Raw genomic sequence first — 16,586 nt, 5'->3', positions numbered from 1 at the left:
TCTCTCCCCCTATTTCTATCTCGCTCTCTCTCTCTCTCCAAGTGCGTTGCAAGTCAAGTGTCAAAACCCAAAGTGGAAGTGGAACGCGTCCCACTTAACCCCACAGTGCAAGCTGTCCAAATTGTTTGCTGTTTGATTAGGAGAGGAGAGAGAAGCGAATGCAAAGAAGAATTGTGACACCACTGGAAACTTGGGGCTCCGCTCCCACGTTCCATGTTCCATCGATATTGATTGTTCGTTTGTTCGAACGATGTTTTGTGAATGAAAAACTTGTCGCGCCATATTCGTTCCGCTCGTTTAACGCCCGTGTTTTTGTACTCCAAATGCTATAATGTGTAAAGTTTTAGCTGAATCATCTACATCTAGCTGCCATCGCATTGGACCGCATTTGTCCAACAAACTGGTTCTCCACCTCATGATTCATCTCAAAGTTTTGGAAAACATCGGAAGTCCGGTGATAATGCGCCTCGCTAGTTCTTTATGTACTCGTATTTCGATAAGTGGAAATCGAGGAAAAGTCAGTGCAACGAACCAACAATAGCCGCGATAAGAAAACAACAGCAGTACAAATATTATATTCAAGTAAAGTATGTACATAATTCCACAATTGATTGTTAACCAGTGTATGCATTATGCATTACATCAGAGACAAGAGTCCAAAAGCTACAGCCAGACAGCTAGCCAGCTTGACTCCATAAGGCAACATCCACTTGAGTCCACTCGAGTCCACCTGTTGCCCCTTGTTTCGTCTTAATGAAAACGCCCACGGACCTGCGACTTGCTACTAGACCGAAACTGGTTGCTTGTTTCTCGAGTGCCAGTGTGGAGCTCACGTTTGTCGTTCGTCGTTTGTCTGCTGTGGGCGATGGGTATACGCTATACGCCATATCTAATAATTACACGCTAAAATCAATTTCCCATTGATCACGTACGAGTACGAGTATTCTGTAAAAAGACAGTTTCAGAGTTTGTTTTTTTACTGTATATAGTTTGCTACTCTCGTACTTTCCACACGTACCTTCCCACACACGCAGACTCAGACGACACCCCGGGAAGAGATAGTTGCAGCCCAGACAGAGGCATACAGAGAATCATCACAAACAAATGTCAAACGTGACACACTTTTCACCATTATCTTGATGGAAGAAGCTGTTATCTCTTCCCTAACCATCGTCTATTCAAAACTGCTGCTTATCAGTCGAGAGAGACCTGGCTTAGGCACACAAATACTACTCGTATATTTGTATGTACATACTCATATACGAAACCCGATCTCGAATTCGAGTTCCAGTAATTAATGCCAGACTGCCAGACGACCAGTTGGGCCATAATTGTATTTATATTTGTATTTTTATGGGCCGCCAGAAGCGGAACGGACTTCCTGGCATTGAACCGAATGCGGCTTTTGAAATATGAGAACCCCCCAACTAAAAAACAAAAAATAAAATGATAAACTACGAAAATATGACCATTTTTGACTAAACCGCAGCTTGGATACCCTTGTAATTAAGCTCATGCTCATAAGATATACCCTTATAAAGAGCATTTCAGACTCTGTCAAGTAGGCCTCTTAATGATTAGCCGTATATAACACGGAACTGCCATAGTACCATCATAGTTTTATAGCAGGTTTCGGTGATAAATCCTCCTTGAAGATAATCATATGTAGAGCCGTAAAGTTCTTCCAAATATGAAACCAAGTGAAGCTACCAGATCGCATAGGTGACATCCAAAACGATCCAAGCAACTGGCTTTGCCGGAAAACAGCCAAAACTTGAGTGGAAGCCATACGACTGATCGAATCGAGTGCTCGCTGAAGTTTGAGCATAACGATTATACGTTTTATTTCTTGTCTGATTTATTTCTGCCAAATGTCTTTTAGCTGGAGAGAGTACACTCCCGGGGCCGGGCAGTCCCATTCGTTTTTGACCACCAACAGATCGTGGATTTCTCTCTCACCTCTCACTAAGCCACAGAGCTGAATGATAAATTGACCAGCTCAAGAGGGTATTCAAATGTAATTTATAATGTTTATCATGCACTTTTATGGTGTGTTTTGTACGTGTTCTAAAGGCCAACGATGCGAGGCAAAGGCAACAGCCAACCCCCATAATTCGAAGACATTAAGCGACGGTGGCCCAGAGATGGGCCAAGAGTCGCGGTGGGTCACTTGACCTGTGACTGAGTGGCGGTGGCTGAGCCGTGAAAAGCCTTCGCTTGGGAAAGACGATACCAAGACGAAGACCCGTCCGTCCATTTACCAAAACACGAAACAACAAGTAGTTGTTGCTGCCGGTGCTGCTGCTGCTGGTGGTGGTGGTGGTGGCGACCTTCAATTGGCCAATAAAGCAATTTATCGAAGATCTGTCAGGTAAAAGTTGTCCAACTGTAACCGACCCGGACCGCCGATGGGTGCGTGAGAAACTATAACATTCGTTCGTGTTCATCTAAATGGTGAAAAGATAACCCGAAGACACACATGTGCACATGGAAATGGAAATTACGTGTGTGTGTGAATGAGAAAAAACACACCTATCCTATCGTATCCTATACTATCCCGTGGATGTTCGCTGTTCGTCACAGAGGAGGGAAGAGCCAGGGGGGAATGTACGTGGCACGTCCTGTAGATGCCATCATTGTAACGCCGGTGAGCGCTGATTAGAAGGGAAATTGGCGGAAAATACCGAACGTGATTCCCCACAAAACCCAGTGGTTTTCCTTGCTGTGAGTCATAGGGAAAGACGGCACAGCACAGCCAGACAGCCAGGAGCAGGAGAGAGCAGTCACGATATACTTCGATTCGTACGTAGTTTTGTACCTACAAGCAGAGCAGTGCTGCTCAAACTGCTACGCGGCAGTGGCTCTCAGAGCGGCTATGTGTGGCAGGCGGCGGCTTTCTTTGTTTGCTGTTTGCATTTTCGTGTTCAGTGTTTGCCCAGGCCATCCCACGCGCGGTTCGTGGTTCGTAACAAAAATAAGGGAAAAACAGCGAAAAGAAAGTGTGCAGAATTCACAAGAAGCCGACAATAAAATACGAAACAAGTTTTTGCGTATATAATCATTATATAAGCTCACACATATACTCGTATAATTATCTGATTCGGTAATGAAATGAGATTAAAAAAAAATAGTGAAATCAAATTTGGAATTAACCAATTTATGCGTAAAGCGTTATAGTTATGACAATCGTAAATTTAATCAAAACATAATATATTAGTTTCGGATGAAGTTCAAGTTCACTTCAAGAGTAAGAAAAATAAATATTTAATGTAAATTTGTTTCCAGAGATAAAATCTAATTGAATTTTACTCGAAAATTGAATTACCCTAAAAATTAATATTTAATTGAATGCTAATATTTGGTGTAATTTGGTTGAATATTTCCAACAAACACACTGATTTTACCATCTGCGGAGATATCTGCGGCCAATCTTTGTCACTGCCTTCCGTTCCGTTCCGGTTGATGAAGTCTTGCGGCCAAGTATTCCAATTATTTCTAACACACTTTCCTTCCATCTCCATCGCTATTGCAGATTTTCCATTGCGTTTTCCTTTTGCGTCGCCAGCTAATTGCATTAAAATAAAACCAACAACCACGTTGTTGTTTGGTGTAAATTATTGTGTTGTCGTTGTCATCGGACAGCAGCGGACAACACCACCACAGCACAGCGCAGCACATCACACCGCACGAGAGAGTACTTGTTGCAAATTACAAGCCATGCCAGCAGCTGCAACAACTACAACAACAGCAATCACAGCAGCAACTATCAGCGACAATGGCAGACATCAGAATGAGAAACGTCAGTGATTAAAACCAGTCAGCGAGGCCAGGCCCCAGCCAGGCGGCCAGTTTTTCCGTGCCAGCCCCATTGGCACCACTCCAGCAGCAGCAGAGCAGCAACAGCAGCGGCAGCAGCAGAACCACCCCAGACCAAGCTTCGAGCGAGTGGCCGGCACAAGACGCTGCTGAATCATCAGAATAGCAACAAAAACGACCAGCGATCGAGCCAAACCCCTAGGTTCTCTGTAGTACGAGTAGTTGCTTGCTCAAGTGCGATCAGAGCAGACATCCAATTGAGCTCAAAAGAGGGCGGATAGACATCAGCCTTTGGCTTTGGCTTTAGCATCAGCTTCAGCTTCAAGAGACCTTCAGCGTTCGTCGTCGTCATCGTCAACAACAATGCTAATTACTGGACACAGCCGTGGCAGCAGACGTCCTGGCACTGGAACGACTGCGACTGGGAGTGGGCTGCTCATCATCTGCTGCCTCGGCCTGACGACTGTCGCCGCCTGGATGCCCGATGTGCGACCCGATTTGCAAACAAGTATGTGTATGCCCCATGGCCTAATCCCCAATCTAATAATTATTTGTTTATTTGTGTCATTTGTTGGCGGCTTTTCGTTGTATTTGTTTTGCACTTCTGCTCTTGTTGCTGGTGCTGGCTGTTTATCAATGACAAGCAGCTGCCTTGCCTCGCGCTATGTCTCTGCTCTGTTTTATGATTTTCCAAGCTGCTTATCGTGCTCAATTTTTCGCAATGCTTGCAACAAATGAGCGTTTCCTCTGAAACAAAAGCCCAACATGCCGAACAGCGCTGCAACAAAAAACGATTCTAAAGAAATTATGTGGTGTCTGGGAGGAAGCCGAGTTTCCAATAAACACATTTAATTTAACCATGCATACGAGCATGTATAATTAAGGCCTTTATCGTTAACCTTTCATCTCTGCTGAAATGGCATTTACCAACCAATCTGGTCTTGTTTCTTTCTTTCTATCTCTTGCAGAACAAGATAAAATCTTGGCCCATTTTATTGGCAACTCGACGGACTATTTCAAGATATTGGACCACAACGATGAAAGCGTTTTGGTTGGTGCCAAGTAAGTACATTGCTATTCCCTTAACCTATCTACCAGACTTTCGTGCGCTGGCAGGCAATAAAGAATTTTAGAATTCCTCCCATCTCCTACCTGGCACGAGGTAATAGCCTTAAATATTTATAAAACGAAATAAAATCAAAGTTCGATTCGCGGAATAATTAATGCGCCATTTGAAAAAGATAGGGAAAAAACCAACGCCCCTGCCCATCCCTCTTTTTTGTTAGCTGTTTTTCTGCTGTTTAGGTGTGTGGTTTTCGTTTAGCGTCAAGTGCAAATGTAGCATTTATCAGCCTCATTTTCCTGGAACACCTAGATATATGGCCTGGACCAGACGCCAGACCCCAGACCCCAGCCGCGATGCGGCCATGCAACTTGGTTTGGTTTTGCTCATGAAATCACACTTTTATGTGTATTCATCATGTACGCCGAACCAGACGAACCGCATTTTATCACGCTGCCGGGCCATACATAGCGCGCCTGCCAGATATTTATGGCAAGAAATATATAATTATAATAATACAATACAATAATCCATAAATAATTTGCATATGCAACGTTTACCGCGGATCTGAGTAGCAAATGCTAAATGGACCGATAAATTGAAACTATCTTTTACCAGAGCAATATCTCGAGCATTTTCCGCCACTCTGGCAGACTCTGTGGGGCCATAAAGCAACAAACAGATGCCTCGTCAGCGGCAGAGGCAGCAATAATTAGCCAAACAAGCGAACAGAATTATATAATTGTATACAAGTTCTAATTATTTGCTCAAAAAGAACCTTGAAATGTATGACTGTCGGTATGAGAGTGCGCCTCATTTTGGTCTCTCCTCGTAGCTGCGGCTTCCAATTAGCAGTCCAGGCAGGCACACGCATACGCACACGGCCACGCCATAAGCGAATTAATTCCAGACATTTTTGCACTAATTCAATTGTTGTTTCGCTTGTGCAGGGACGTCATCTATAATGTCAGCCTGCATGGACTGAGGGAGATCAGCCGTTTGGAATGGCACAGCACGGATGCGGACAGGGAGCTGTGCGCCCTGAAGGGCAAGCACGAATGGGACTGCCATAATTACTTGCGTGTCTTTGCAAAGCGGACCGATGGCCAGGTGTTGCTCTGTGGCACCAATTCGTATAAGCCGCGCTGTCGTCACTACGCCCAGGTTGAGACTGCGGCCGAGGATGCTCCCGCCTCCGGCCACAGCATTGGCATGCACTATGAGATCACCAGAGATGTCGAGGCCCAAGGCTTGTGCCCCTACAGTCCTGCCCACAATAGCACCTATGCCTTTGCCGATGGCCAGCTGTACAGTGCCACGGTGGCGGACTTCTCCGGCGGAGATCCACTGATCTACCGCGAGAACCTTCGCACCGAGCAATACGATCTCAAGCAACTCAATCAGCCGGACTTTGTGGGCACCATCGAGCGGAAGGGCTTCGTGCTGTTCTTCTTCCGGGAACTCTCGATGGAGTTTATGAACTTTGGCAAGGCCGTCTACTCGCGGGTGGCACGCGTCTGCAAGAACGATCGTGGAGGTCCCTACAACCATGGCAAGAGCTGGACCTCGTTCCTGAAGGCCCGTCTCAACTGCTCGGTGCCTGGGGACTTTCCCTTCTACTTTGATGAAATCCGTAAGTCCAAAAATCGCTTTTAGTGGCAAAATTCCATTCTCATTCGTTTTATTTCTCATCTGCAGAGGCCATTAGTCCGATTGTGGAGCGTGGAGCGGATTCCCTGGTGTATGCAGTCTTCACCACCTCGGTGAACGCCATTCCCGGTTCGGCAGTGTGTGCCTTTAACGTGGAAGATATACTGGCGGCCTTTGATGGAGATTTCAAGTCGCAGAAGGATTCACAGTCCCATTGGCTGCCGGTGGAGAGGGAGGCGGTGCCCAAGCCGCGTCCCGGCCAGTGCGTGGATGACTCCCGCACCCTGACCAGCATCGCGGTGAACTTTGTCAAGAATCATCCGCTGATGGAGAAGGCCGTGCCGGCAGTGCACAGGCGTCCCCTGCTGACCAAAGTGAATCTGCACCACCGTCTGACGGCCATTGCAGTGGATCCTCAGATCAAGGCCCTCAACGGTGCTACCTACGACGTGATCTACAGTGGCACGGACGATGGCAAGGTGACCAAGTTCATCAACATTCTGAGCACGCACCCGAACTCTACTGTGGATCGCCTGAAGACAGTCGTCATATCGGAAATGCAAGTGCTGCCATTGGGAACGCCCATACGGGAGCTTGTGATCTCCTCCAAGAAGAACGCCCTGGTTGTGGTGAGCGACGGAAGCCTGGTCAGTGTCCCTCTGCATCATTGTACGCTCATTGTCGACTGCGCCGGCTGTCTGAGCCTCCAGGATCCCATTTGTGCCTGGGATCTGCAGACGCACGAGTGCAAGAATCTCGCCACCAGTCAGCACAAGTTTGGCACAAAGACGTACCTGCAGAGCCTGAACACCACCAGGAAGGCGGCGGCCTCCCTCTGCCCCAATATGCCCCGTGATGGCACAGGCGCTGAAACTGTCAGCTTTGTTACCATGGCTCCAGCACCAACGGAGGAGCAGAAGCTGCTGTATTCCAATGTTGGCGCCTCGCCGGGCAGTCAGCCCAGCTTAGAACAGCAGCCAACTGGTGGCGACGACTTTGGGATGAATAAGATTACCCTGACCTCAATGGACCCCGAGGAGGTTATGATTAATCTGAACGGTAGGTTGCCCTCTTTTTTTTATTGATGATGCTTGCTCTAACAAATATTTGATCCTGCCCAATAGATCCACAGAAATCGATAGCCAGCGTGGACGAAATAAAGCAAGCGTCCAGTCCAGGCACCATGCTTCTCTTGTTTGTCGTTTTCATCACCTTCTTTGTGGGCGGATGCGTGGGCATTGTGTGTGTGAAAGCGAAGAACCGCCTGGATGGTCAAATGGACGACAGCCACCACAACCACTTTGGCAAGCCTATGTAAGTGGCACATTTCTCTTTAGCTGAGAGCTATTTTCACGTTAATTTATTTTCAGACAATTTAAAAACCAGAATACCGGCAAGGACATCAATCTGCTAATGGGTTCCAATCCCTATGTCACCACACAGAAAACGCCGAATTTGGATCTTGAAAAGGATCGCAGTCATGAATGCAAAAATTCCACAGAACATTTGGAAAAGGAGCTGCCCTGCAAGACGTCCACGCTGACGAAAGTGAAACGCACTTACATTTAATGTGGAAGCAGCAGCAGTAGCAGATCCCTCTGCAAAATTAGTCGAATTTCTCTATATATTCTATAACATATTTTCGTTGTTTATGTTGCTCTGTTAGTTGTACGAGTAGTAACCCCCCCACCACATCCCTCGAACGGAACAGACAACAGCTTCGGGGATGCGTTTGAAACGCATCTCAAGAGTACGGCGCAGAAGCTGTTGCACCATTTTTTATATGTTAGCGTCCCTAATATAATTTAATTGTATGTATTAATTGTTTAAGTTAAGGTTATTTGGCAAAATTTAGTTAAATTTATTGACAACAAATTTCGCGGGCTGCCTTAGCGCGGGCCCAAGCAATCCGCATTCCCTTCACGCCGACTTTTTCTGTCCAAGCTGGAATGCTTGCGCCCCGGGCTAAACGAGTATCAGCCCCGACATGTCGGGCCCCTTATGTGTATTCTATATGTATATTCTGTAAGTGCAAATATTAGAGCTGTACAAATCTACACACATACATATCATAGTACCCAATCAGCATGTGGCCGAGAGAGACCCCCAGAGAATCCCAACCCGCAGCTCGAATAATTTCTCGAAATTCAAACGAATATTCTGCAAGTATTTTGTTAGACTGAATGTTTATTTTTTTCTGTATAATTGTGTGTTTTTGTGGAGAACTAACATGCGAGTGCGATTGCGAATGCGAACGATATAGACCGGGAAGGTCTATGCTTTGTGGCTAACAAAAGCGTAAAAATTGTATCTAACATAAGCTCAATAAGGAATTGAAAATTTAAATGTATTTTTTATAGTACGAACTAGGCTAAGCTACGAACAAAACTTCTATGAGGCTGTTTGATATGAACTGAGTGCACAGCCCCATCATCATTATTATGTTCATCATGATGATTAAAATACGCACAAAAATACAAAAACGAAAAAAAAAACCAATAAAATGTAATCTGATGAAACAGCAAGCCTTATAAGTAACATACAATCGTGTCGATTATAGGCCTTAAATATAACGAAGAGTCTGGCAAAGAAAAGTTTGCCAGAATAAATCAGCATTTTAATATTTTTAGTATGTCTACGTTTTAAGCTGTTGTCCGTCCCACTGAAGATTTTACATAAAACATGTACAATGGCAATTCTATTTTATAAAGTGTAAAATCCAATTTTCGTAAAAATAATATATATATTTTTATATGCATGTGTACGCCTAGTGTCTAAAGAATCTAAGCATAAGTAATCCATAAACGGAAAACATGAAAAAAGCTTCACATAAAATATTTTTAAAACCTGGAAAAAGGAACATAATCGTAAAGGAAAAAATTCTCATATTGTGATAGATTTTATTGAAATTTTATAATGATGAAATGCGATGCCTTTTTGGTTGAAAAACGATGATAGAGTCTGATTGCATGCATGATAATATACATACCTGTAGGCCAGGATCTTCCGATTGGAGGATCAGATCACAAGATGGAAGCAATTCCACGATGGGAATTCAAAAGATTTTTATTATTGTGTGTGTCTTGTATTTTGTATATTGTTGTATACACCCGGTAAGCAATTCGAAAAATTTAATAAAGTCGTCATTTTTTCAAACACTGCGAATCATTTTTAGGGATCCCTTAAAATTTGTTTTTATATGTGGTTTTATATATAAGTCCATACAATACTTTCCAGATCGGCCGCTGTATAGCGAAAATAAGGCGTTCGTATTCCGTATAGAAGATTCCATTATATTGGGCTTTATTTTCAAAATAATTTATATATTCCAAATAACCAAAATAATCAGCCTACTAATCTGCCCATTTGTTACAGTAAATGAAAAATATGAATTTTTCCAAAGAGCACAGTCATTTTTGGTCGAGTTGAGCATGCAATTAAAGAAAAGGTTGCCTTTTAACGAGAAGGTTTTTAAACTTCTCTCATTCCTAAACCCTGAAGACATAGTCAATGGCCAATTGGCATGACCTGTATAAAAGATTTCCTCAACTTATTAAAGATCCGCAGGGAATCGATAGTGAATTTGTCCTCTTAAAAAATGATGAGGTTCTTTAGTTTATTAAAAACACACAAATGTCCTGGCCATTTCTGGTATACATTAGGACAAATAAAAGATTTCAACAATGAATTAAAATATGAAAATATGCACAAGTACTGCTTATATTGCCAGTTTCGAATGCAATGTGAAAGAATGTGAAAGAATTTTCTCCGAAGTGAACTTAATAAAAACAAATACAAGAAATAGATCTAAGAATATAAATGTTTCAAATCTTTTATATGTGAGGCAAGGTCTAAGGAAGAACAACGGTTTCGAGAATTTTGAACTGAACACTGAAATGCTCTTAAAAAATCCCAACGACATCGTTAGTGACGATAGTGATGTTAGTGATTAGTATTAAGACTTATTAAGACTTAAGATTATTAAATGAAATGAATTAAACAATTATTTTGAATAGGCCAATCAAGTAGGAAATAGATTCACCAATCGTATAAAATTATGTGGGCATGTCTAAATGTTATATATAGCTAGTAATATTCGTCGGAATATCAAAAACGAGGAATATGTAAAATATAACTTGAATTCGTCAGTATATTTACGGTATATTTTGAAAATGAGGCGGTATGTTTCAGTATATTCTGAGGGTCGGACGGTATATTTTATCGATAAATCCGCGGTCACACTGATCAATACCGTCTACAGCACATTTTCTAGAATTTTGACAAAAAGGAAATCCTACAATAATTATATAACAAAATGAACAACCTGAGGATAGCCACACTACGATTCTCCAGCCTGGCCACCAAGGCTACTGGATCCCTGGGAAAACGCGACTTCACTCGGAGTCTGTGGCACATGACAAAGAAGCCGGCGACAGGAGCATCCAATGATCATGTAACCGTATTGAATGTCCACAAACCCAGCATTAGTTGCACGTGTGGCTGCAATGTACACACCAAAGGTAGGCTTTCATTGAAGAAAAACCGATAGTGAGGGAAACATGCCGCATGTTACATAACCTCAAACGCCAGATGATGAAATGTGAGGCAAACCATAATTAATTTATCTTTCTATAGCTGAAAAGGAACTGGTGGAGTGCCTCGCCGAGGAGATCGTGGCCGAGCGCAAAGTGCAGAAGGGCAAGGCTGTTTCCAGCACCCTGGATGGATTCAATGTGAAGATTGTGGGCGGCGATGTGGAGCTCATCAAGGAGACCGACAAGGAGAAGGTCGTGGTTAGCTTCAACGTGAACCATACGGTTGACACCGAGGAGGAGCCGGAGGTCAATCCCAATGCCGACAAGCCGGAGCTGGGAGAAATGAGGAGCAAACCCCAGTTTGAGGTCGATATTATTAAGAGCGGGACTACGCTCTCGTTCACATGTTCCTACCTTCAGGGCGAGGCCCAGGAGGGTGAGTACAGTAAGTATACCTAATTTACTATATTTTGAATCTAATTAATTGGCTCTCCTTTGCAGATGACGTTTTCTCCATTGACGAAATGTCCATCTTTGAGGGCGAATGGAACGACAAAGTCTATGCCGTGGCTGGCGATGTTTTGGACGGCTATTTATATGATTTGCTCTTAAACTACCTGGAAGAGAAGGGCATAAGCCAAGAGTTCGCAGAGAAGCTGTCCGACCTGGCCACTGCCCATGAACACACCTCCTATATAGGATTGCTGGAGAAGCTCTCCAAATTCACGGCGGGTGGCAAGTAAATGCCTGGATTGCATTTTTCCCCGCCTAATCGTAAAGCAGAAAGTTGTTTAGATTTATAAGTTCCATCGTCTGCTGCCCCAGTTCATAGCTAAACACATTTTTTATCATGCGTGTTTGTAGTTGTATTGCGGCAGTTGTCCTAGTTAATAAGTTTAAAACATTTATTCACCTTTAATGTCGTGCGGGCAAAGCTCTTCCCAATCTGTACCATTCGTGGCAATTGCTTAATGCTCGATTTCATGAAATACAGCAAGAGTATATAGTTTAGTTTTCAATCAATTGTTTATTTTTTCAATAGAATTTTCCACTTTCACGGTTGTCAGTTATGCGTAGGAATTGGATGGACGGGATCTGGGCTCAGAGTCCCATGGCTTGTGGCCTGGAAAGTCCTCATGGTTCTTGCAGGCTGCGCAGATGACCAGAGCCAGCATCACGAGTATAGGCAGCAGTTTCATCTTGAATGTTGTACAGTGAACTTTTTATTGTGTCGTCGAAGCTGTGTCAGCCGCTCTTTATATGATTCGATGAGGGTGTTATCAGCACACGTTCTTTCCCTAATGGGAAGTACTCGACCATGCTCTGGGATTCACCATGGACCCGTTTATCAGATACGACAGAGGCTATGAAAGTTGCATTGCGACGTGCTGGCAAGTTATTTTATGTACAACACTTTAATTCATGCATAAATTAACACCTGTAGTTGACTATACTTTTGAGCTTAATGTTTAACTAATATTTGCTAAATAATTTAATTAGTATTTGGGCTATTGTAGGACTTAAAGATTTTGAGTAGGAGCTTCTTCTGGCACGCTTGCCCCTTACACCTCGCCGAAAACTAGGCCGACCCCCTGCGCTTGCGTTGGCGTTGATGGCCAAGGCTTTGGCCTTCCAGGCTGCTTACAGAATCAAATCCGTAGCCAGGCTGTTCAGCTGGTGTCATTGGTCAACTCTTGCTCTGCTGTTTCCCGGAGGAGCTGCCGGTTTTCTCGTACTCTGAATTCGTAGTGTACTCCGTGTCGATTTCTCGCAACTCTATCTTCTGCTCCCGCATGGCGCGCTGGAGGGCGAAGGTCAGGAGTGCGTTAACATTAATGCGTTATCAGGTGATGAAAAAATAGCACCCACCTTCACACAATCCTGATAGACCCGGAAAATCGGCGCGCATGCAGATTCGTCTGTGTGGCCCTTAAGAAACCTCTCCGAGAACCAGCTGTTGAAGCAAGCGTCGTACTGCTTTTTCAGCTCATTGCACTCCTCGCCAATGCTGTTCATTTTGAAATTTTAACTTATAATTTATTGGATGTTAAATAATGTGTCGAAATGTGAGGGTGTATGCGGCCACACTTATCAGAACATACATATGGTCACTATACATTCGCAGATAATTTTAGGGATGGGACCAGAGCCACACACCGATATCTCCATTTCAATAATCGCTATCGGAATGGTTTTCGACAACAAATTTTCGTTCTTTGAAACACATTTTCTTACTAAATATTCTTTAATTTTTTTTTACCATGTTTGTTTTATTAAAAACACACCAGCGATACACCTTCGTTCTTTTCTTTTTATGGTTTTTAAGTTTTCCGTTACAGGTTGATACAAAATGCTATGATCGATTTTAAGTTCTTTAACTAATGAGCGCTAAAACAAATTCATTTGGGACTTGGCAACAACACAATGGGCAATGATGGTGGATTAAAGCAGACCTCCGACTCAGCTCTGTCGGGAACTGAACTGAGTCGGAGGCCTGGCTGCAGCTAACACCAAGAGTTGTCCATGACCATTCCATTTTAATAGTTTTGAAGAGTTACAAATTTGTTGTTCTGTTTGCTGTTGGTTTTTACGCAAGCAATCGCCCACTGAGGATGGCTGGGTTGGCGTCTACTCTTCGTCGATGGTTTGGACTTGCTGTTGCTGCTGCTGTTGTTGGTTCTTGTGATGTCCACGCTGGTTGCGGTTGCGCTGATTGCGATTGTCCCGTCGCTGGCCGCCCCAGTTGCCGCCCTGGTTATTCTGGTTGCGGTTGTAGCCGCGGTCCCCACGATTGCCCATGTTGCCGCGCTGGAAGAAGTTGCCCTGCTTCATATCGAAGACCTTCTCGTTAACGTCCACCAGATTGGTCACCTTGTCGACAAACTGCATGGCCAGTGCCTGGAGGCGGGACGGCTCTGAGCGGTGCATGACCACAGTTTCCGAGGGATCGTCCAGGCTGGCCATCAGCTCCTCGTTGATGATCATCTTGCTGATGATCGAGTGGACCTTCGGGACGGGCAGCTCGTACATCTGAGCCAGGGATGGTATGCTTATGGAAGTGTAGACATTGGAGTACGTGAACAGATAGGTGCGCAGCGACTCCTCCTTGATGAACTTGACGAGCATCTCACGCACGCGATCCGACTCGTAGAACAGATCCCACACCTTGGTGTTCATTTTCTTGTTGACAATAAAGTTGGCGCAGGCCTGCCAGTTGCCGCAGCGCATCGCCTTGGCGGCAGCCACAACGTGCTCCCTCATGGATTCGGGGGGACCTACCAGGGATTGACGCTCCGAGGAGCGCAACTGCTGGTAGAAGGTCTTACTGATCATGCGACGGCGGGCATCGAACTCGTGCGCAGCAATGTAGGGAATCTCCAGCAGCATGGCGGACACCAGATAGACACACTCGAGCAGCTCCAGATTGATGTGCATGTGGAATGGCATCTGGCGCTGTTTCTCAATTTTCTCCTGTTCGGCGGAGCGTTCGTGTTGACGCTGTGGCAGCAGGCCCTGAGCCAGCAGTTCTTTGGGCTTGCCGGTGACCATCAAGTCCACCAGACAGTGATGGGCATCCTTGACGTTCTCCTGACGGAAGGCACACAGACCCAAGTTGGCCATCATGCGGTTGTACAGGATACGCGTGGCAGGATCGGCGGCATCGATGTTGTCCTGCAGATGAGACATGAGGACCAAGTCGCGAGCCTGGAACCAATTGTCGTGCATGGCATGGTGATAGATGTGCGCCAGGATAGCCCGAGTTCGGATGCGATCGGTGTCGTCCTTGGCATAAATGAACTTGCACAGTTTATCCATCACGTCCACCGAGGTGGCTGTGGTGGCGGGCACCTCGCCACGCTTCTTCTTGAGCACCTCCGGATCGAATTTGTAGTACAAGTGCTCGATCTTCCTCAAGTAGATTCTGCAGCGTTCGTTGGGGTTGCCGCATTGCTCGAAGTATTGCAAAACCAATTCAATAGTCTTCACCACGTTCATCTCGTCCTTCAAGCGCGAAACATAATCGTTTGAGTGGGGATCGCATTCCTTCAGCAGCTTGGTGAACTCGTCATCCAGACGCTCAACGGCGGCCAGTGGGCAGCCACGGATATAAAACGGAGCCGTGATGTATTCCTCGTGCTCCTCGGCGACGCTCTCGCTTATGCTGATGTCGGCGTTGGCCAGGAGCAGCTTCATCATGCTCTGCATTACCTCCAGCAGCAGGGCCCAGTGCTCCATCTTCATGGGCTCGGATATCTTTTGATTGTAATCAAAGATGGCAGAGATAATGTTGAAGTGGATCTTCACCGAGACGGGCACGCCCAGGTTATGCTGATCGGAGATGTCTCTCAGCTCGAAGAGCAGATCGATTTGCAGGCGACGATCGGTGCGCTTCTTGCCACGGGCCGACATGATCTCCACTAATTTGGCAAGAACCAAGGGAATATCGATCTCGGCGTCCTTTTCGAACATCTTGGGCTTCTCCACCACATGACCCTTGACAACCGTCTCCCATTCGCCATCTTCATCATCTTCGGCACGCTTGCGGATCTTCAGCTTCTGCTCCTTACGCTTATCCTTCCGCTTGTCATCGTCTCCCTTGTCTTCTCCCTTCTCAGTGGATCTCTTCAGGAAACGCTCACGCATATTCTGGTACTGGTTCTCGTCCTCGGAAGACTCGGTTTCACTCTCCGAATCGGAGTCCCAATCAATGGAATCGTCCGAATCCTCATCATCGGCGGGAACCGACTTGGCTGGAGCAGATTTGGCGATCTTGGGAGCAGTCACCGACGCCTCCTTCTTGAATCCCGCATAGCTGTCATCAGCAGCCTCACCCGCATCGCTCACATGGGCCTCTTCGTCTTCAGCTTCACTCTCCTGGTCGGGTGCTTCGCGGAAGCGTGACAAATCCTCCTCGAAATCCTTGATGTACTTGCGCACCTTTTGGCGCAGAGTGCCCAGGGACTTGGTGTTGTTCTTGGACAGATTCCTTCGGCCCTCGCGGTCCTCCCAGATCTCGTTGATGAAATCCTCCAGTTCCGCCAGGCAGCGAATGTAGAAACGAGGCGTAATGCCATTTTCCTCCTTTGAGATGACGGGCAGGGCCTTGGTGTAGGCGCGCGTTAGGTCCTCGAAGCTGCTCAAGGTATTCGGTATATCCTTGATCTTCTTGTGGTTGCGGATGGTCTTGATGATACTGGTTAGGTTCTCGTACCGCTTCTCCTTGGTCGAGCGAACCACGCGCTTGACTTCCTCCTCATCGTCGCTGAATTGCTAGGGGAGGGGATGGGCAGATGATGATGAATATTTTGCCTCAACTTGCTTCCTCTTATACTTACAAAGGCGGAGGCTTTGTTGAAGTTTGGCGCCTGGACCTCCTCCTCACTGGACTCGGATTCCGAGTCGGAACCGTTGGCAAAGAAACGTGACATGTTGTTTAGTTTCTACGCAAGCCGTTTGTCTACACTGCACCTGGAATGACAATGTTTTAATATCCACAGCCACATAATTTGGAACGGTGTTGA

At 45.5% G+C, this 16,586-nt stretch overlaps 4 protein-coding genes across 4 annotated transcripts; 2 read left to right on the top strand and 2 right to left on the bottom strand.

Annotated features, from left to right (window-relative positions):
• Window positions 1-3,551: 3,551 nt before the first annotated feature.
• On the top strand, window positions 3,552-9,067 carry LOC6592665 (semaphorin-1A). Its single transcript, XM_002018353.2, has 6 exons — window positions 3,552-4,324; window positions 4,785-4,878; window positions 5,830-6,512; window positions 6,578-7,588; window positions 7,654-7,843; window positions 7,900-9,067. Exons 1-6 carry the CDS (start codon window positions 4,180-4,182, stop codon window positions 8,096-8,098), a joined length of 2,322 nt encoding a protein of 773 aa, XP_002018389.1. The 5' UTR covers window positions 3,552-4,179; the 3' UTR covers window positions 8,099-9,067.
• Window positions 9,068-10,806: 1,739 nt separating this feature from the next.
• On the top strand, window positions 10,807-12,083 carry LOC6592666 (complement component 1 Q subcomponent-binding protein, mitochondrial). Its single transcript, XM_002018354.2, has 3 exons — window positions 10,807-11,049; window positions 11,165-11,509; window positions 11,566-12,083. Exons 1-3 carry the CDS (start codon window positions 10,845-10,847, stop codon window positions 11,805-11,807), a joined length of 792 nt encoding a protein of 263 aa, XP_002018390.1. The 5' UTR covers window positions 10,807-10,844; the 3' UTR covers window positions 11,808-12,083.
• Window positions 12,084-12,437: 354 nt separating this feature from the next.
• LOC6592667 (TP53-regulated inhibitor of apoptosis 1) lies at window positions 12,438-13,179 on the bottom strand. The gene is made up of 2 exons (XM_002018355.2): window positions 12,934-13,179; window positions 12,438-12,865 (listed from the first exon to the last, which is right to left on the bottom strand). The coding sequence occupies exons 1-2, from the start codon at window positions 13,078-13,080 to the stop codon at window positions 12,752-12,754; spliced, it is 261 nt and encodes an 86-aa protein (XP_002018391.1). The 5' UTR covers window positions 13,081-13,179; the 3' UTR covers window positions 12,438-12,751.
• A 176-nt stretch (window positions 13,180-13,355) lies between these two features.
• Window positions 13,356-16,533, bottom strand: LOC6592668 (eukaryotic translation initiation factor 3 subunit C). The gene is made up of 2 exons (XM_002018356.2): window positions 16,401-16,533; window positions 13,356-16,335 (listed from the first exon to the last, which is right to left on the bottom strand). The coding sequence occupies exons 1-2, from the start codon at window positions 16,491-16,493 to the stop codon at window positions 13,693-13,695; spliced, it is 2,736 nt and encodes a 911-aa protein (XP_002018392.1). The 5' UTR covers window positions 16,494-16,533; the 3' UTR covers window positions 13,356-13,692.
• Window positions 16,534-16,586: the final 53 nt, after the last annotated feature.

The sequence above is a fragment of the Drosophila persimilis genome, unplaced genomic scaffold, assembly GCF_003286085.1.
Source record: "Drosophila persimilis strain 14011-0111.01,24,50 unplaced genomic scaffold, DperRS2 tig00000002-arrow-pilon, whole genome shotgun sequence".
Lineage (NCBI taxonomy): Eukaryota > Metazoa > Arthropoda > Insecta > Diptera > Drosophilidae > Drosophila > Drosophila persimilis.
The sequence above is the reverse complement of the archived record's forward strand: the minus strand, read 5'-3'. Positions and strand labels throughout refer to the sequence as shown.